The 21,634-nt window shown below is 43.9% G+C and overlaps 2 protein-coding genes and 1 long non-coding RNA gene across 5 annotated transcripts in view; all 3 read right to left on the bottom strand.

The window, feature by feature from the left end:
- nfatc1 (nuclear factor of activated T cells 1) overlaps nt 1-6,105 on the bottom strand; it is a 49,413-nt gene extending 43,308 nt beyond the window's left edge. Inside the window, exons 1-3 of the mRNA XM_020642244.3 lie at nt 5,675-6,105; nt 3,249-4,287; nt 2,765-2,924 (exon numbers count right to left, since the gene is read on the bottom strand). Coding sequence (XP_020497900.2) covers nt 2,765-2,924; nt 3,249-4,287; nt 5,675-5,693 — 1,218 coding nt within the window. The 5' untranslated portion in view covers nt 5,694-6,105. The remainder of the gene's footprint in view (nt 1-2,764; nt 2,925-3,248; nt 4,288-5,674) is intronic.
- A 412-nt stretch (nt 6,106-6,517) lies between these two features.
- LOC114920678 (uncharacterized) lies at nt 6,518-11,453 on the bottom strand. The gene is made up of 2 exons (XR_003809006.2): nt 8,177-11,453; nt 6,518-7,934 (listed from the first exon to the last, which is right to left on the bottom strand). It is a non-coding gene; the product is annotated as an uncharacterized lncRNA (long non-coding RNA).
- An 8,307-nt stretch (nt 11,454-19,760) lies between these two features.
- atp9b (ATPase phospholipid transporting 9B) overlaps nt 19,761-21,634 on the bottom strand; it is a 42,406-nt gene continuing 40,532 nt past the window's right edge. For all 3 annotated transcript variants that reach the window (XM_065948068.1, XM_020642309.3, XM_065948069.1), the window contains one exon: nt 19,761-21,558. In XM_065948068.1, the coding sequence (XP_065804140.1) occupies nt 21,422-21,558 (137 nt within the window). In that variant the 3' untranslated portion in view covers nt 19,761-21,421. The remainder of the gene's footprint in view (nt 21,559-21,634) is intronic.

Below are 21,634 nucleotides of genomic sequence, written 5' to 3'. Positions count from 1 at the left end.
TCTGCTTCACGTGATGTTTGTTAATTTCACATTGTTTAAAAATCGAAATTGAATCACAGCAATCAAAGCCAACAAAGTGCACAAGACTACAACATAATCCGCAAAAATGTGCTTCAAAACAGCTCCCTGGATGGGTTTTTTTCGAGCAATAAACAGATCATGAATGCCGGCTTCATACAGCGAGAAAAAAGAAGACCTCACAGACATGAATAGAGGGTATTTCCTCTCCACCAAAGTACAGCCTGAAACCCTGAGCATTAACTGTGGTGAGTGCTGCACACAGCACTTCAGAGGGGCATACTTCAGTCTGCTGCTGGCTGCAGGGCGGGTGTGGTTGGGATGGCATTGAAAAAAAGAACAGAAAATAGCTGGCTTAGCTGCGCAGGACGTGGAGAGAGACTGCACCGCACTGATCAGCCGCGTCCAGAATAAACTCTGTAAAGTCTGGTAAAGGTTTGAGTCAGAGGAGTGACGGGACGAGCTGCAGAGGCTTCGTCAGCCAGCGTCCACAGAAGACGTTGCAAGCGCTGCGTGGAACATGTTATCAGGAAGTTTAAAAAGAAAAAAGAAAAAAAGTGGGGGCTGCCTTTTCTGAGCTTCCCTCAACATCTTCATCAGAGCCTGCCAAAAACGTGTGTGGTTTAGTCCCTGCCGCCTCCGCGAGAAGCAGCGGGAGATGATGTCAGAGGCACACACGGGAACTTTCCTAAACAAAGGGCAGTCTGTGTGGTTGGGGTGGAAGCTGGCGGAGAAGCAAAAGGGGGTGGGGGGGTTTGGGTTTAGGTTTAAAGAGAACACACACTCTCTTTTTCATCTTGCTGAACCCAGACCCCTGTCATTAAATCATTAGCACCTTCTTATGGACAAACAAGTCTGACACAAGTGTGCGGCTGAACTCATGAAACATGTTTTGGTTTGAAAAGGTTATGAATATAAAACTTTTTTGATGTTTTCTTACTTCAACACTGCTTCCTCAACGAGAAACACACAACATTAAATCTAACCTTTAAAACTTGTTGGAGACATGAATATTCTGTGGAATAAAACCAAGGACTGTATAAAACATGGATGTAGTTTCAGTGACATCACCCAATGGTTTCTGTCGAGGTGTTGGTGAAGCCGAACTATGGCGGTCGCCATATTGGAAACGCTGACGCTAGCTAACTTTCTGTCAATAACAGACAAAGACGAGGAGATGAGGTCGGATGGAAGAATATTATGGTTGCTGAAACATGGCCATCTATCTCAGCATCTGGTAAGTATGTTCCAAAAGATGAAAACAACACGAACAAAGCAGACAGTTTAAAGTTTAGCCAAAGCCTAGCCGCCTGGCAAACAACAACAACACGCCCACCTGGCAGTCAAGTCGGCTAACACGCCACCTACTTAAATCTGTTTCGAGTATGTTTGAGTAAGCCTAAGGAACATGACTTGGCGTTATTGGCTCTAAATAGTAGCTTAGCAACATTGCTATTATCTATTGAAATTACACTGCATGATTTGGCAGCTTCTCTGAGACAACATGCAAACTACTCTTGCAATTTTTATTTAAATATAAATGATAACAGGAAAATGGCCCCATATGTGACAAAATGCTTTGTTATTTTGCTAGTTTAGCTGCTAACTTCACTAGCTAGGCGCTAACTGTGTGTCAGGGAGGTAGAAGACTATCAAAGTGGGAATACTTAATTTTGTGGCTTTGCTGGTTTGAACACAGTACTTAAAACAGTAAGCCAAATCTGCCTCGAGTTAATGTGTATTTTGGAATAGCTTCATAGCTTGACTGTACTTAAAAGGTAGTTTAGAAATGTAAGCAAACCCCATTCAAACTTAAGATCATGAATAACGAACTCCTCATGTGGCAGTGAAGAAATGAATCATGCCAAAAAATTACACATTTGATTAAAACTGAAGGACAAACACAGAAAACTCTGCCCCAGATGTGACGAATGTCTGGTAAACTTGTAGAAATATTGCTATGCATTCATAAAAATGTCAAATGGGATTAATTAAAATGACAGCTCGGCTCAGCGCTCACTGTGCCTGGCTTCTTGCTGCAGACCCTTTATTTATTCAGAGACTGAGGTCAGCAGTGAGGAGTAATGGTCCGGGGACCAGATGGGTTTCTAACCAAAACATATCTGCAGTTGTCCACATTTTCTTTTTTTTTTTTTTTAAACTCGACCACCAGAGCTGTGGTTAAAGCTCATGACTAAGCTCTTACTGGCCATGCTACCTCACTTTGTAACTGTCTGTGCTGCACTCGAGAACGTAATGGAAAAGACTGAGTCACAATTGTCTGGACAGGAACTGACTGAGTGGACCGGCCTGTCTAATGGCATACCTATGGTATTCCATTCAGAAATGTGACATCTCTGAATAACATAACAGCCGGACCATGAAACACATGTCGCACCAATCTATTTTAACTGGCGGTGTTGAGGTGAGAAGTGACGCGGTAAGAAGCAGGAGTGAAAACAGGTCTAATGGCTGTACCGTATGTTGGTCTAATCATTACAGGAAACCGAGCAGACTGGCTCTGCGGTTCTACCCACAAGGTTTGGGGTCCTGAGAGGGTTGCATAATATGGCTGCAAGATTATAAATGTGCAATTTTTTTTACTTATAGTAAGTTATGAATTACTAATTTATCCATAACGGCTGAATATAAAGAATGGGAGTGGAAAGAAGGGGTCTTAAGTAGTTTGTTGTTTGTTCGATTGGGTCACAAGACAAAAAAAGCAAAAAGCCTTGGTAAAGCAGACCTGAACTACTGGGTGTCCTCCTGCCAGGGCCTTCACTGCTCCCCTGCTGCCCTCTGTCTCATAGTGGGCTCTGTGGTGGGACTTGGGCTGCACATCGATCTGTAGGCTGTACGGCCCCGAGCTGGATGGCAGCTGCCAGTCGAGAGCTGGGAGGGATGGGCTGTCAGGGGCGTAAAAAAACATGTCCAAAGTGTCAACTTAACAAGGAGGGAGGAGGGTTTATTTTAGACATCCTTATCAACGTAGAATGTGCAGAATGTACACAGGGATATGCCAAACCCTGTTATGAAATTTCAAGTTTTAAGCCTGTTTTTTGTCTATTAATATTCAAAGTCCATGCAAACAAGGTGAATGTAAGCTGAAACTCTTGAATTAAACACTGAAACAATTCAAACTTTATTCACTGTTTTATACATTAATCAATCTTGAGCCTTTTCTTACAGATTTTCAGAGCTCAAATCTTTAGCTGTATGTCCTTGCTTACCTGACATATTGCTTTGGCTTGGACCAGGTGTACGGGTGTTGTGGTACATCCAGAAACCCGCTGCAGAAGCCTTCCTTCTTTAAAGGCAGGCGGTGTGAGGAGTGGTCATCCAGACAGAGCTCCCCTGGACTCATCTCCTCACCCCCTGGCTCAACCTTCAGATTGACCGTTGGGATGTTCTCCATGCTGGTTTTCCGGGCCTTAATAGGGATGCCCTCCCCGAGGTCGACCACTCCGTCCGTGGTCAGGGCGTTGATGGCTGCCAGGATGGCCGAGTTGGTGTACTGGTTGGTATTTGGCAGCCAGCTCTCCTCTGTGATGCTGAGGCGAGGGGAGGTATGCGGGGACAGTCCCGGCGAGTGGTTGGGCGAGTACGGGTAGTGCTTTTGCGATACCCCGCTGCCATTATAGCTGTACTTCCTCTTTGCACCACAGGGGGAATTGGGCCTCGAGCCTCGCTGGCCCAACCAGGTGTCATCTGTAACGCTTGTGCGAGGGGATGTGGAGGGGGAGTGGCGAGGGGAGCCGGCAGATGTGCAGCCGTCACCCGGTAGGGCGAGGGTGGAGCCCTTTGGGGACACAGACGGTGACTGCCAGGGCGAGTTCTGGGGCGAGTTGTCGTAGTTGTAGGAGAAGCTCGATTCATAAGAGGCATCGGAGTGGCAGCTGCGAGACGAAATGCTGCTGGCTGGACTGAGGCAGCTGGGGTCTCGGTAACCGTCGGCACTGGGGAGGGTCAGCGTCACGATGGAGTTGACCCGCTTGGCAACAGGAAGGCTGCTCTCCTCGACTTCATCCTCAGGAAATTGGCCGTAGGCTGTGATCTCGATTCGAGGGCTCTCCAGGGTCGGGGCTCCATTTGGACGGACACTCGAGGTTGAAAAGTATCCCGCTGCTCTCATGTCGTCCTGGCTGTCGTAACTGTGAGGCTCGGAGACGGATATGACCGGGCTGGTTTGGAGGCTGTGGTACTGGGAGGGAAGACAAGGGTTGCCCAGTGGGAGGGAGATGCTGACATTTGGCGTGTAGCCATACGCATCTGGAACGCAAACAGATCAAGTTCATTACCATGAAAGTCTTCTTTACTGAGAGGGAGACACTTTACTCTTAGGAGAGCTGTTGCCTATAATGGAGAGAGAGCCTACCAGATTTGGCCCGGTCCTCTAAAGTAGAAATTAGTCGAATAATTAGTTGAGCAAACGCATTGTCAATGATTAGATTGGGTGGTTTTTTTTATTCAACATTTAAAAAAATAATAATTTGGTGATCCGAGAATCAAATAATCAAAAGGAACTGCAGATTAATTGATGATGAAATCGATCATGAGCTACAACTTTATTGACTTTCTCCTTCTGAAAAGGCATGCAAGTCAAAACTCAACGCCTTATTCAATGGGGATCCGCACTGAAGCAACTCAATGACAATATCTCCAAATGGTTGAAATTACACAAAGCAAAGGTGGGAGACATAAAAAAATATCTCCATTCTAAAAATAACCCATGGCGAGTCCAGGTGGTTTGATTTTCCACTCAAAATGTATGCCACTTAATGCGCACGCTGCAGCTCATAAACGGTAAGATTAAAAAAACACACACTGATGTTTTTGTTGGCGAGTTTCATGTTCCAACAGCCACTGAAAAATAAACACAGGAGGGACGCGATTCGTTTATTTGCATGCAGTAAAGGTGCACACTGTACCCAGCTCGGGGAAGCTCATGGCCCTGTGCCAAACGCTCCCACTGGGTCACATGAAACTCTTGCTTGTCTGAGGTCACAGCCAGTGGCAGAGGAGGGGGCAACATGGGGAAAAGGAGTTGTGGTTACAGGATGCATGCGACCACAGTGGAGCGCATTGATACAGACATGAGGCGGCTTCTGCAGACAGACGGATGCAGTCACTGCAGCTCCTGTCTGCTGTAAATTAACCAGAATTAGGGGCCCCACCATAAAGACTATGACATCAGCGCTGCACCATACGACTCCTTGTAATAAAAGAAAATGATGCTTGCATTTAATGCTGTTTGTGGTGTGTGACACAGCAGCACTGACACGTTTGTTTTCTATTATTAGACTGTTGTGAATTAGTTAACATCCTGACAGGTACCCTGAGGGGCTCCGCCATCACATACTCACCACACCGTTACCCACAATGCCAAGTCAGTCATTAGCATAGATTCTACTCAGACTATTTTGGGAACACTTTTAAGTCATGAGAGGCTCTCAGGAGCCACGCCCACCTTGCCCAAATCAGCAAGGAGGGGCTCGCTTCTTTAATGCTGTTGCACTGGTTAACTGGGCGTTAAGTGCAATTGAATAAACACCAGGTTTTGTATCACATCCGGGTGCAGAGTGTCAAACAAGAGTGCAACGAAAATAAATGTCACAAGACGGAAAGCAAACTGTCACAAGTTTAAAGTTAAACTCACCCTCCTCAGCAGATTTCATCTTCTTCTTCTTCGCGCAGAGATCAACGTCTGAGATCAAACTCTGGGAACAGCTGCAGACGGCAGCGATTCCGTATCCATAAAGCGGATTTAATATAGTCCCCAGCTGCTGCTGCTGCTGCTCCGGATCCTCTGCCGTTGTATCGCCGTAAACAAACAACGCGAATGAGCAATGACAAAGTAAAGAAAACAGCTGTTGCTACTTCAAAAGGGGAAAAAGTCGCATCCGAAACGAAAAGATCTGAGAGTCATGCGATAAAATGTTAAATCATGTAGGGTAAGATGATAAAAACGCAGGCGTATTCACTTCAAAAGCTTTTTTCGAAGCTGTTCTTTAGATCCTGGACTCTGTGTCGGGGGACACGGACTCTGCTGGGTCGCTGTGACGCACTGCTCCGGCGCACTGAGGATCTCTGCGCTTTTAAACTGGGGGATCACCTCGGCGGCGGCGGCGCACCGCCCTCCACACTGTGACGCATCTACCGCCAGACGGGTCCAATGGAGATCCCTCTCTCTCACCGGGGTTTCCACAGGCATAGGAGGGCCAATTAGCGGAGCTGGCTGTGAAACCCTAAGGCTCCTAAGGTGGGGAGAATAAACCACAGGAGAGAAAAGAGGCAAACCTCTGTAGTGTGTGTTAGAGATAATCCAGCAAAATCTGAGGGAGGCTGAACATCCTTCTCAATGGAATAAGTAAAGAGAAACACTGTAAAGAGACGAGAATTGGAATAAACATTATAGATGTGAAAGACAGACTGTGCTTGAAAGTTAAAAGTTCAAACAAAGTGTGATGAAGGTGCATGGGGAACAGAAATTCACAACAGGTTTGAATATTATTTCTTTTTTATTTTGTAAAATAAAAGCCTCTATTCAGCTGACAACAACAGTCGATTCATGTAAAAACAAACAAGCTAAGTGAAACTCATGTTTCTTCCAGGTGTCCTTGGGGAAGGCTAAACACAACCTGTCTTTGTTTTTAGAATTTTTCTTTAGGATATAGTCGAAGGAGGTAGATGAATAAACCTTTTTCAGATAAGACAACACTCATAAGTCCGTTTTTAAAGAACTTTGTCTTGCATAATAAGATTGTCAATCCTCACCGAGGGGCGACTTCTGCAATAAACTGCAGTTCTGTAAATGCCAAATTTGACGCTGATACGTTTCACTAAATATTTGAGTCGGCATTTTCAATTTGCCCACCTCAATCAAACAATTTTTCACTCTGCTGTGTAAGCGTGAGTTGGAGGAGATGAGAGGAAGTGACCTCGTGAATCGGATGTTTTTGATTAGTGGGTTGAGCTCTAATTGGATGATGGATTTTAGCAGAGTTCAGGTGAGATTGTGGAATGTTAAAAGAAAAAAATAGGGAAGTTAATGCATAAAAAACAACAAAAATGTATCATAATTTATGGAGGTTCACAGAGGTCACTCCTCTTGCACAGAAAAAAAAAATAGATTGCTAAATCTAGACCCATAATTAACCTGGGTTACAATTGGGCTCCCTTTCAGTAACCAATGGGTGACGTCGCTGAGACTACGTCCATGTTTCATACAGTCTAAAATCATAATCCTCACATCTCCATCCCATCAACTGTAAGAGACAAAGTCACCACTAAGAACACAGTCAGGACGACTGAATCAGAAAAACAACATTTCAGCCATTAACTATTCGGATGTTCCCGTTGGTGGTTGTTAGGAGGCTGGAGCTGAGCCCAGCTGTCATTGGGCGAGAGGCGGGGTTGCACCCTGGACTGGTCGCCAGTCAATCAGAGGGCTGACATATAGAGACAGACAACCAGCCACACTCACAGGTTAAATGTAGAGTTAAAAACAACATAAGATACAGTGTAAAGTCACATTCAATGATTTTACCCTCTAAACTTAAACTTCTGGTTGACAGATGTTTCATGAAGCTTCGTAACAGAAACTCAACATGCACCAATGATCCACACTTAATGAGCACTAACAACTTGAATATACAGTTTCCACCCACTTTATCTACAGTATCTGCTCCCATTAGCATCATCATCATCATCATCATCATCATCAGAGCAGTCATCAATGTGCTGCCTCACGAAGCGGCACATGGAGTCTCCTTAATCAAGATTTATGTGCAGCTTAATCCTCACAAGCATTTCACATTAAACTGCTGCCATGTTCACCCTGATGGAGCCATTCATCAACGGTTCAAGGCAGCAGACGGATGTTGGGTTAAAGGCGGGCTGGAGTCGCGTGATTGCAGCTGGAGAAGAAAAGCAGAGACACTGACAGGTGAGTTGATGGATATGAAGCTGCTTCATCAGACGTATTAAAACATCAAACTTCCCCTAGATGTTACACAGGGCGTCTCGTGGGGTTTCCAAGTTATTGCAAAAGGCAAATAATTGCTTTCCACTTCCTCCTGACAGACTGCACGTCTGCGGGGCACAAAACACATAATTATCCATACTTTCATAGGAGCACTATATAAAAAAAAAATCATACCCCGTCATTTGACACGCTGAACTGAGAGTCTTCACAGAGGGCCGCTCTCTCTGCGGTCGGTGTATACTTATTCGTCCTCTCTCTGCAGCAGCGCTCATAGTCCCATGCAGGCTGGCTTGTTGCTATCTTTGGCAGGTCTGGAGCTCTCGGCGGCTGGCAGTGGACCTGTGGTTTGTGTGATGACAATCGGTCACATGGCGGCTCTGTGAGAGGCCGCCTGTCCCTCGAGGTGCGGAGATGCTTTACTGTTCAACAGAATCTTATCAGCTGGCCCGGTTTGGTGTGATCCTAAGTGGGGCTGGAATGTCATGCAAACACTAATCTCAGCCTGGGTATGTTTAGCATTGTCTTTATTTAGAGGTCATTAGTTCTTCTTGTCTTGTAATTTGAGCCCCTAATGAATACCATTGTTTAGCGAAGTATTTTTCCTAGTGAGATAGTTTTGTTTAGTTTAGTTTTCAGGATTTTCTGTCATTTCCAAGACGCAGCAAATTGGAACAACGGCGTGCACTTTCAGTATTTCTGATACATGTTAAAAGGTCAACGTGGTTTAAACAAGAAGATTTCTGCAGAAGCACTTCAAAGATTTAGCCAGTTTTCCTTGGAGCTCTGGACACCCGGGTGCACTACACTTGTGTTTACTTCCTTTTCAAACAAGCAACACTTAGCTGTGCCTGCCTGCTGAAAAACTGAAATTACAGAGTTCTGACGTCTAGGTTGCCTCCAGTAGGAATCAGTTTGAGACCGATGGAAACGTCGTGAAATCAAAGACGCTGTCCAACCGACTGAGAGAAATTCCTTGAACCACACTGCTTATGTGGCCAGGGTCAGGCCCCCCACTTGAACTCTTATTTTTCACACCCTGAAAGTCTCCTACTAGAGGGGGTCCAGTTCTGTAGGGGGACAAGCAGGTGATGTGGTCCGCTTAGCAGCATGTCCAGAGCCAGATAAGTAATCATGAACAAACAGTTCTGAGAGGGGAAAGCATGACGCAAGACAGAAGCAGGCTGAGGGGTCAGGGAGGCTGCAGGTAAGTCAAAGAAGTCGACGGGTAAAAAACAGGGAAAGTCCTTCTGAAACGCTGTCATACACCAAGAAGCCAAGGGGAGAAGTCGACTGAAACAAGGGTACAGAGGCAGAACTGGTGGTCAGGGACAGAGGGCTGATGTAATTTCCACCATTACATAAAAAGCAGGAAGGGTCACCAACAGGGAATCAGTCCAAAGAGGAGTGCTGGAAAGGCCTGCGTCAATGACAAAGAATGATCTGGCAAACTTTGTGTGAGCAGGAGAGGCTTAAACACTGCCTTATGATCACTGATGACGAGCAGCTGTGTGCACAGGTGAGCTGAGCTGAGCTTGATGAGGCGGGCGTGGCCGGCAGGCAAAGTGGAAAAGTGCAGAGCAGGTGAGCCGAGCTCTGACAGTGAGTCAGGTTTGAGTTTATCTGTTTTATGTTTGTTGGGTTTGTATTGGATTAAACAGATTCTTGTTTGTTGATAATTGGTATCCTGATCATGGACTTGAAATAAATGAATAAACGTTCATATCAAAACTTACGCTGTGGCTTGGACATTTGGTTTGTCGTCTAATCCTCGCCACAGCGTCTGTGGGTTTAAACCTAACCTCAGCCATTTGCTGCATGTCACGCCTCTCTCTCTTCCCAACATTTCCTGCCTCTCTTCAGCTGTCTTATCCAATAAAAGCAAAAATGGCCCAAATAATCGAACTTAGAAAAAGATCTCTTTTCATAAGTTTTCTTGCATGAAATCTTTTGGAGTGTGCGTCTTTCTAATCCCTGCATCGAGGAAATAACTCCTCTCTGTTCCCTTTAAGTATCAAACTGCACAAAGATATCTTCCCCTCCCCTCTCTTAGATATCAGTGATTGGTTGGTTGCAGAGGAACTGTTTTAGTAATCAACTCTTTTTGTGCAACAAGATGGTATGCATGCCCCCTGAATCCAAAGTAATATTCCCTCCTCGCCCGTTGGGCCGTTATTTTGGCAGAGCGTGCTCTCCTGCCGAGTATGCGAGGGAGTGACGGCACTTGTGAAACCCTAGCCGTCCGTTTCATCATGGGGACGTGGCTCTGCGGCGCTCCAATCATTTGAAGAACCCCGCTACTTTCTTTGACCTCATGGAAAGCTCTCATGGGACTGAGAGAGAGAGAGAGGGGGGGCGGTGTTGCCACTCCAAAGTTACATGTAACTGAAACATGTGCTGCAGTAAACACTTCCACCCGTCTGCAGTTAATAAATAGCTCTGCTGCTGATTGACTCGTGGACCGCTCTACGTCAGGCCAGTGCTGGGACTCGTAGTTTTTGCCAGACGGGGCCTGCTGTTGGTTAGCGGACACCTTAGCAACAGGCCGGCCACGGACCGGATAGAGCGAGAGCCAGTGAAGTGAAGGAAGAGCACAGCAGATAATGAGAAACAACACCGGCATCCTGAGTTGATAATGTAGACAGAGCAGAGTGAGCACATAGACTCGCTTTGATATCAACAAGCTGCTCAAGACTGCTCGAGCCAGAAACTCAAAACTCTGAGTTTATTTAAAACTGAAGTCGTTTTTTAAGTTTCATTGGAGATGTAGAGATAAAGTCACAGATCAGACGAGCAATTTTTTGGCAAATGCTCCCCTGAAATATAATGTGCAGACTTCCCCTGTATTCTACCTGAGTTATCCTGTTGACACATGCTCCTCACAGCGGGAGATTAACCCTGTCGGAGAAGAGTGGGGCGGGGATCTGAAGAGGCAAAACATCATGTAAAAAGAACGATGCAGAAGTGCTGGATGAAGAAACAGAGTCCGACACTGTGATAATCCCTTTTGCCTTCATGTCTATGCAACCTGTAGTTCGAATATTTCCCACACATCAGCTCACACTGCCTCCACCAATCAAGATCAAGAAGGGGCGGGACTTTTAACATCAGCTTTGTCAACAACAATGGCGGAGGAGACGCTAATTTCCGGGTGTAGAGTTGCTGCTAATGTCAGGACATGACTCCTTTACATTGTTTTCATGTTTTTTTTTGGTGATAGTTCCTTGAGGTAAAGCAAATATGAAGCACACTTAGCGATCTAAAACACACCTAGGAGGCATTACTGAGGGAAACAGAAGGTTAACTTTCGTAACCTAGCAACAACGAGCGCTGGTCAGAAGGAGGCTGTGGTCGCTGTCGGTGCAAAAGGCCCTTTTAGTATAAATATACAGTTAGCCAGCAAGCTGCAAGAGCACCTTTAAAAATGTTTGTCAATCAAATAATTTAATTTCTAAAGATATCATGAGGTTCAAACCAGGCCATAAAAGCCGTGTTTCACTGCTTTAAAGTGTGTTTGTAACCATGTCCATCAGTGATGTCACAATGTGCTGACATGCCCCTAGAAAAGACGTTATCATCAGTGAAGCAAAGTAATGAGTTTAACCTTAAAAGCAATTTGAAAAGCCAAACAAAGACTGACTTTCTCCTTCATTACTGTTACACAGGGAAACTGGCTCGTTGCTGTTCCTTTAATCCAATAGGAACATCCCGTTCCCAGGAAACAAGTTAACAAAACCCCACGGCACACTTTTTTAGCTCATCGTGATCGCCAATGTGCTTCTATTAAGTTAAGCGATTTTAGATGGTTTACATGTGAAAATGTGTTTTTTTGCCGTTACAAAGATGTCGCATCCTGACAAAAGGAAGGTTTCAGTCCCTTCATTGAAAATGGTCGAGGGAGTTTTTCATGCTGAGAGTTTACAACAGCACAAACACAAAGCAACATACACTGCATTCAGATGTTGCAATCTTTTGAGTGGCACAATCAGAGTGCTTAATTTAGTCCGGCTGTAGATCATCTTGTGTCCTGGAAATTAATTCCTGACCCCCCCCCCCCCCCACCCGTCTCTCTGGGATCCTCGCTGCCTGGAGAGTTGCCCAGCGTTCCCTTGTTATTGTCTTGAACATCATCATTTTAGAAGTCTAGGAGTGGCCATGATTGGACATCAGATTTAGGGGGTTGCTCTCACTTTTAAAAAAAACCCACACATATTTTTTTTTTTTCTTTCAGGTCTACCATCCCGTATGTGACCAGCGCCAAATCTGGTGAATACTCTGCTCGGTATGACGTGGTTTGGCCGCAGCGAGGTGGAAAAGACCTCAACTCGCTTTTCTTTCCACATTTCTAACCCTCAAAATCCAGCGTCTGGATTTATTTGTGTCTGAACAAAAACACGAAGGAACATTGGACCGCGTTTTAAGTTATTCATAAACTGAGAAACAAGCGGGCCCAAAACGCTGCCTTTCCCACTGCTGAATCACCTGTTTGTTTTGGAAAAATGGATTGGAAGGAAACTGAAAAAAAAAATTTAAAAAAACGATATTACTGTAGCTCTTTGTGTTTCTGTGTCTGCTCACACACCCCTCTAACCATATGTGCACTCTGAACCGCTATTTTATAAAGTGTTTCTTGATGAAGAATAATAACACATAAAAAAAGAGTCTCTGTGGCCACAAGTTGAGTCAGGACTGTGACCAGAAATCTGGCTACAGGAGACGTGAAGCAATCAACCTTTACTGGCAAGCGAAACATCTATAAAACAAACTTTTTGAGCTGCGCAGCGTGACCTTTAGAAACACAAGACATCAGAATTACGATAGTGAGAGCTGAGATTAAACAAATACATTTGGTTAGGCTGGAACAGACATGAAGGATGCTGCCTCTTTTCACTGATTGGGATCTGAAGTGTTGAGTTTTCATCGGCAGAAATGTTGCATCTAGCAGAGTTGTGATGAAAAATACTGTTTCTGGAGGCGATGTCTAAAACTGATTTTTTTTGCTGCATAAATCAAATATGTGTGTTTATAGAGATCAGTATAAAGCCAAAACAGTTTTGTGATTGCATTAGTGAGGATGTCCGTCTCTTTTGCTCTTCACACAAATGCTTTTCCTGCCGCCTGCAGTAACGCTAGTGGACTACAAATATTACTCTGACTACAAATGCAAATTTACCAAACTACTATTCCTTTGCTTCACATAGACGACAACTCACTGCTACATTCTTCTTTTAACTCGAGCAGAGGAAATCAATTTCGGTATTTCAAAGACAGAAAGCTCACGGCTGAATGATCACTTGTCTGCGTTTCTTTACAGCGTGCAACGTTCTTTCTCCCAGGATGCTACTGCTCAGACGTTAGCATAACCTCGCCCGCAGAAACGATGTCAAAAACCACCGGAATCTTGTGTTGTCGTCGGCTGTTTCACATAAAAGTAACGAGTAACACATGCTGTTAAATGTCAGTAATTGTAAGGGTGTCATTGAATCTGGAAATAACTAACATTAGGGGGCCCCAAAGCAGTGGTCGAAAATGTGCAAATTTTTAATTGACGGTAGGAAGCCTCCCTAAGGGGGCCCCATTTGACAGCAATCAGTCTCGTTGCCCTGCTGAACACTGGTTGGAGGTCGCAGGTTGGAGGTCGCAGGTTGGAGGTCGCGGGTTGGAGGGCCCCCAATTGATTTTTGCCCAAGACCCCAACAGACTATAGACTCGCCCCTGAATAGATATGTTATAGTAACTGCTTTTAGACATTACAGTAACGCGTCAGTCCAAACACTTATCACAAGTTAGGTGGAGACAGTGTTTCAAACATGGGGTCCGTCATTGTCAGGCTTCAAAACACTTTTTCAGAACCAATGGGCGACGTCACTGAGACTCTGTCCATGTTATATACACTCTGACAGAGACAGAGGGGTTGATGAATTTAATATTTTTAACCAGTCCTTTTCTTTAACAGCTGCTTTTTTGTACTTCTTCTTGAGCAGAGTTCTGGTCATATCTTTATAGTGTCTGTGGTATTGATAAACCCTGTTTGGACGTCACAGTCAGTTTAAGTAACATATCTGTCTTTTTCACCTTTTAAATTGCCTGTTTTGAGGATCTGTTGTTGCAATTCAGCCGGTAAGACGACTGTTGACCCCCTCACAGCATCACACACCGCTCCACCCTCCCTGCTCGCCCTTACAGTCAGACTTCCTGTCTCCCGTCAATGTTCTCCTTTTTTCTCGGCCGCTCTGACGGAATCCCCTGCTCTGTTTCCTGTTGTGAAGGCCCGTTGCTCGGTAACAGCAGAGGGAGGAGTTTGCAGGAGGAGGCTGGGAGGTTCAGTTTTCTAAAGCTGGAGCACAACACTGAGCGTCAGCACCCAGAGGCTCTCCGCTCTTTTACTCTCTCTCTCTCAGCTGTTGGTCAGGCTGCTCAGACTCCATGTGTCAGAGGTCGTCTGGCATAAGTCAAGCCTGGAGCGAGTGTAACAACAGAGGAGGGTGGTTGCCATAGACCAGTTTGTTGCTGTGGTACACAAAGATCAATCTGTGAACCATCTGAAGACATGAGGAAGTTTGAACCAACACAGTTTGTTTAAAGTTTGTTTTGCTGGTTTTAACAGAACCCCTCAGAGTAAAGTGAAAAACGTATTAATTTCACCTTTCAACATGTTTCCTCACTATATTCATTGTGAATCTGACCAAATAATGGAACGACTAATCAAGTGCATGAACAAAATATGCTTTTGTCAGGACAAAAAAACCTTCCTGCAGCCTGCATATTTACACTGATGAGGATTTCTGATGTGGTGACACAGCAGTGTGACTACAGGGAGACACTGCAGAGGTCCCACGGTGCACCTAAAGGGACAAAATAGCATGGGATAAAGTTATCATTGTTGGTAGTTAAAGGTCACATATGCAGTAAACACTTCACCATGTTTTTCTAACTCTAATATGTGTCTCTAGTCCGTCTACAAACCCCCAATGATGAGAAAAGTCCATCCTCTCTGTCTTTAACCTGTTCAACTTTTCAGAAAATGTGTGCTCAAACAGGCCGTTTGGAGATTTTCCCTTCATGACATCACAAAGGGCAGTAGCCCCTCCCCCAGGTGGGTGACACTCCCACAGCTAGGTGTTTGTTCTGCCCTCTGAGTCTGCCTTCTCACCGTAAACAATAGGGCATGGAGCGAGAAAGCACCGAGCCACCCAAGTCCTTCCAGAGAGGGGGGCGTGGTCAAACACAGCTCATTTACATTTAAAGCTACAGACACAGAAACAGCCTGTTCTGAGCACGGCTGAAATAGAGGGGTTTATAGGCATGATCAAATACAGGATCAGAGTGGATTTAGAATAAGAAACTTCACACATGTTTTGGGGCGCTCTGAGACTTTTTTTTAGTTTTTTTTAAGTAGGATGTGGCCTTCAAAGAGTCTGTTTGTAATTAGGTATAGACAACAATCCGCTGCACAGATCTGAGCTGTGAAAAGTAAAAATCATCAGAGTGATTTTGTCATTTTCAGGAACGCCCTACTCAACAACAGACTTCACCTCACTAACAGTCACTCTGCTCTTAAATTCAACACGACAAAAGAATACAAGGTTTAAATGTTGTCAAGAGTACTCATAGTTTGTAAGAAGCCTTGCTGATATTGAAATGTGAATATATACTGTTTAAGTATATTAAAGAAGTTGGAAACATTTTTACCAACTGGACCCTTTGGATGAGAGACGGCCTCGTCTTTTCCAAGACATCTTAACTCCAGCCAGCGAGGGAACATCATCCCTGTAACTTTACCTCTGATGGTTGTTGTTTCTGTCTTTAAACTGGGAGCTGTGGAATTTTATAACAAGCTCAGTCACATGGAATAAGACTACATAAGCCACTTAGCTGCTGGGTAACAAGATAGCATAATGGCATAATGGCAGGTCTTACTCCTGCGTATAAAAAGCAGCAATATTGAAAAACGAAAAAACACTTATTTGACGCTTAATGTTCCATGCATCTGAGATTTCTGCAGCATAAGTGTTGCGTGCACTCACGGCTCAAATTGAGTTTAGACAAGAAGTGCTTTTTAAAGAGGCACATCATCTTTCAGGGCTTAGAATAAAGTCTATACAGTTTTTTTTTATACAGCTGACTATCTGATGTGAAAGTTAGTTTGCTAACTTTCATTTTGTCTCTGCAGCAGCTCCACACTTCAGAGTCCAATCTGAGCGAGCAGCTCATGCAGCAGCTTCTCCTGCAGACGGCTAAAAGCTCAGAGCGGTGTGCGGTGCAGTGAAGGTCTGCGGAGGTTTTACATAAAGTGTGCACTCTCGATGTATGTAAACACATTTGACTGTCAAAGTGCTGTAAGGAGAGACAAAAACAAACAGCGCTCAGATATCAGAGCGTTGGTTATGACTGACTTTAAATCTCAGTCTGGAGCATGAATAAACACAATGTTGGCTTCTTCTGCTAAAAGAAAAGTGATAAAATATAATCTTTAAAGTCATTATCTCGAGGAGTTTAGACTGGAATCAAAAGCTTCTCAGTTAGTTTGAGCTTTTGGCCCACAGTTGAAAGCGTTTATGCATTTTCAGCGTTAAGGAGGTTGGGTGTTTGTGGCGACATTATGGGGAGAAATCACACACTGCTCTCTATGAATCACGTGTTTCCAATCACCCAGCAGTCGTTGGCCCACCAGAGACGCTGAGACCAGCTCTCCAACTCACTTGTGTGTATAATGTTTGACTTGTTACTACAGCCAAACCAGCAAAGACGTTGTAGCTAAATGCCTACAGGTGAAACAAACGTGTTAAATATGAGAAGATCCAATGGAAAAGAAGGAAACAAGGATGAGATTAAACTGATTAAAAACAAGTGCCAGCAGGATAACTAAACACAGACCTTCACGATCACTGCTTTAGTTTCTGCGTCTAGTTCTCCATTGTCTCAAGAAACTTTATTCAGAGGACGCTGAAGTGCCTGAGTGCTCGGGCTGCACAACAAATCAAAATGTGATCGTTATCACAATATAAGCATTCTCAATAAACACCTCGTAAAAGTTAGTTTATGGCAATCATGAAAAGTATTTTATATAAGCAAGCGATGCTTTCACACCCAGCATGTGTGAGATGAAACTCAAGCTAACCTTCAGCCACCCTAAAGTTTGTTTGTGCAAATCTAGTGCGAAAAAAAAGCTTTTTCTTGCAAACAGCTTTAGCTAATATGGATTCTTCAACATTTATTTATTTATTGCACTTCATAAGATAATCTCAAATTGTGTATCAGATTTTTTCTCATACCATGCAGGCAAAAGAAAACAGAGTCCAAAATAATAATGTTGTTTTGGTGTTGTCATTAAGTTGCTGTATTGTTGTTGTTTGTGCTGCGATGTTTTGTGTATTTTGTTCTTTTGGAGATCATGTTGACCCCAGGAAGAGTAGCTGCTGCTGCTGCTATACAAAAAAGCTAATGGGGATCTAAATAAGTCTGTCGTCTCTCAACCTGAAGGTCGAGGGCTCCTGCAGCTACATGTCCGATGTGTCCTTGGGCAAGACACTTCACCCCAAGTTGCTCCTGCTGCTTCGTCGGCGGTGTATGAATGCGATTAGTTACTTCTGATGGACACTTTACACAGCAGATCATCAGTGTGTGAATGTGTAGGTGTGACCTGCGGTGTTTTCTAGTCAGAAGACTTGAAAAACGTGATACAAGCTCAAGTCCATTTACAAACAAACGCTGATGATGGTCTCTATTATTTATAAGATAAAGATGATGCACGCTGGTTGGAGGGCCGGACACAGACTCTAGAATCGCCGATGCTTTTTTAGCTGCTGGAAGAAATTACTTTCTCCAAATGTGGGATCGATACACTTTATCTTTTCTTATCTATCGTGAGCAACTTCAGGCCTCACTAATGTAACATTTAACAAAGATTTTTTTTTTATAGGCTTGGCTAAAGTATTTTTTAAACCACTTGAAAGTGAATCAATAAGAGAGTCCATTAATTCTAATCATCTGGTTTTCTCTTAATATATTTTGTATTACACACGGAGAAGACTCAGAGCCTCCACTGTTTCATCAAGTCACCATCAATTAAATTAATAGACATAAAAGAAGAGGAGTCCAACAAAGACGGCCTGTTCTACGTCCGGGCTATAAATCATTAGTCATATGAACATTAGCCGCTCCATCACAGCTCCTCATGCAGCACATTACGGGCAGCTGGTTTGGAAAACAAGCCGCAAACACACTGCAGGGACAGTTCAACATGATGTCTGTTGAAACAGGGGGTCCCCCCTCCGTGCAGCTTTAAAGTGAAAACCAGCGGATGAAAGTTCTTAACATGTAAAAGCCATCAGACCATCACATCCATCACTGCGTCGCCCTCCTCCTCAGACTACTTCCTCCTCTTCAGGACAAATTGATAACACATTCTCTGTCTGCAAGAACTGCCTTTGATTACACAGCAGAACTCATCTTTCTTCGCTGTATGCGCTCCAGTTTCTCCTGCAGTGTGCTCATGTGAAAGCACAATCAGTGCTAAATACATGTTTCGAAACAGTTTCATATATTTAGCTCTCCTTACATAAAGGAAATAGAATATTTAAAATCTGCTTCAGCACATGTTTTAAATCATCGTTTGTGGAAGATTTAGACGACCTTTTGGTGGGCAAGTGTTTATTTTTCCCATGAAAGTAAGTTCTGTTGTGTTCAGAACGTAGACAGTAAATATGAATGTGTGAAGCCTGATTGACGTCACCTATCAGTTACTGCAGGGCGCTTTGGAGTCCCATCAACGGCGGCCGCCATGCTGGAAATCCTGTCTCATCCTAACGAGAGGCTGAGAGCTGAGGCGGGTTTTAAGCCTCTTGACAAACAGGCGCCCGTCTGTCAATCAGGTGAATAACCCTATCCTTCACAAAATCAAAATAAACGAGTTATCGCAGAAATCCCCTCCCGTACAGTGAGCTGACTGAGACATGAGCTAATCACTGATATTGTTTTTTGTATGTATGTAAACGTTTTAATTTCAGCAGTAAAAACAAGCTTTTTTAATGGGTGTGTATGTGACTTCAGCAGACACTCGAAAAAACTGCAGAAACTTGCACTTAGTTCTGACTTTTCCTCATGGCTGTAAATGATTTCTGAAATGGTCTCAATGGTGTTTGTTGTTTATTTACTTTCTGTGTATAGTCTATATTGTTTGTTGTGTGAATATTGACAGAGTGGTCGTTGAGTTTCTTCTCTGGGGATTAATACCGTTTTCTAATCTAATCTAAGTGAACTTCTGTTTTAACCATCGATTGCTGGGGACAGTTTGGGACAGCTTCTTTTTTTTTTTTTTTTTTAAGATTTATTTTTGGGCTTTTTGTGCCTTTATTTAGAGATAGGACAGTGGACAGAGCCGGAAATCAGGAAGGGAGAGAGAGAGTCTGGTAGACATGTGGGAAAGGAGCCACAGGCCGGACATGAACCCGGGCCGCCCACCCGAAGGACCACAGCCTACACACACGGGGCGTGCGCACCACCACGTTTTTGATTGTTTTACTTGTTTCTACTTTTTTAAATGTTTTGACTTATTTTTTTTATTATAGCAAACGCAGGAAGAATAGTTGTTGGTCCCATAGATTGTGGGGATCCTAAATAAATACATGAAACTTCTCTTGACAAGAAGTTTGGTGTCTGGCTCCACCTAGTGGCCAAATAATAAACTACATGATAAATAAAAAACATGAAGACAGACTGATATAAGTGTAGAGTGGTAGTACGAGACAAAGTAAGTCAATGGCATCTGAGGTTCCTTTTATTATTCATCAAACAATAACAATATTATAAATAACAGACATTGTTAGAAATCGCAGTGTGGGACACGGAAAGCAAAGTTCACAGAAAGGAAAAGTTGAAACGACATCAAACACACACAGAACAAAGATCCCGACGCTAAACACAGGAATCAACATTTGGAATTTCTCTGCATCAGAACATTTGAACCCTAAAGTCCCAAATCATTACCTCCACCTATTTTCAGCTCTCTGATCGTGTAGCTACATTTTACAGCTCTGGTCCCAATGTGTAACTAAACAACACAGCTGTGTTTAGGAATGATTCATTCACCTGAGTTCAACTCAATTATGATTCAGCGAAATAAACGGTGACCCGACTTTTCTGTTTCCTTCATTAGCCACTTTAAAGATCACTTTACCTTCCTCTCGTCACTGTGCTTAAAACAGACTCAACACTCACAGTGCACGGAGTGAATGATAAAACTCATTCCTCCTTTAAAGGAAAAGATCTGTCAACGTCTGCTCCACGCCATGAGTCACAGGGAGGCCCAGGGGAGTCATACAGTCAATAAAGACCTAAAAATACACATCAGGGTCCTTCTTCTTGTGACTCTTAAAGTACTCTTACCATCAGAGAAATCAGGGGAGAGAAAGCAGCAGGATTCAAGAGCCAAGACATCCACACCTGGCCGCGGACGTGACAAAAACAAAACGCTCACAGAAACCTCTGATTGTTGAACAAACGATGTTGTGACGATGCAGCTTCAGCACATTTCAAATAAACATCATGATGAGGCACAAACTGAGCCGCCGCGGTCCTGATGTGGAGGACTGCTGGCCACAGACACAGACTTCTTAAAAGTATGCAGAGTGATGAAGGCCGACGATGCTGCGTGTGACGTCGCTATGGAGTGCTGGTTTTATACGATTAAGGTGACGGATAGAAATTTGAGCAGCAAATGGAAAAGGAAGTCAGTTTGAAGTGAGTTCCAGCATTTTCTTCACGACCGCCATTGTTCATGTTTTTTTTATTGTAACGCGTGTTTCTCTTGATTTAACTCTGACAGCAGAGGGAATCAATGCTGCATGTGAAGGCTTTATTTACAGGAACGTAGGAAAACATTAAAATATAGGATCCCTCCCCCTTAAAGCAACTCAACACTGTTCAAAGATGCAGGCCGGCAGCTGTACTTAATACCCAGGATAAAAAATAACACTTAAAAAAAGTCAACATATAAAAAGTTGAACATCGAAAGTAATGCATCAGAAGAGTATAAAATGACGTTTGAAGCGGTTTAAAACCAGAGAAGGCAGATTGACCCCTCACAGCGGGGGGTGGGGGGGTCCAGTGTTTCATTCAGACCTTCTAAGTGCAGACACCATCTCCCCCCCCCCCACCTGTCCGACTGAATGCATCCTTTTATAGTCTTATTTTATGTGCTCTGTTTTTTTCAAGTTATCCCACGTGTCAGTGTGACATAATCCAAGGTTTTAGTTTTTACATTTTCCTCATCCTTTATTTTTTTTTTGATTGTTCCAGTGTTTCCTCGACCCCGCCGTCCCAGAGGGTCAGTGAGTTACAAAAAAAGTGCTGCAAATAGCGCGAAAGCTCAGCGAAAGCAGGAAGCTACAAAAAACAAACCAGGTAATCCGAAGTTCGAGCTCACGAGGAGAGTTTGGAGTAGCTCGGCGGTGAAAACTTTCGCTTCAGGTATTTGATTATGTAGAGAGGAAGACAGCTGACCAACGTGATGGCCGACACCTTCCACAGGAAAGGCCAAGTCGTGATGAAGGACAAGTCTGGGAGAGCAAAGAGGAGAGAGAGAGAGAAAAATAAAAAAAAACAGCGTCACTGAACACGTCTTCAAATCTGGTA

The sequence above is a fragment of the Labrus bergylta genome, chromosome 19, assembly GCF_963930695.1.
Source record: "Labrus bergylta chromosome 19, fLabBer1.1, whole genome shotgun sequence".
Lineage (NCBI taxonomy): Eukaryota > Metazoa > Chordata > Actinopteri > Labriformes > Labridae > Labrus > Labrus bergylta.
Note: the sequence above shows the minus strand (reverse complement) of the source record. Positions and strands in the feature narration are given on the sequence as shown.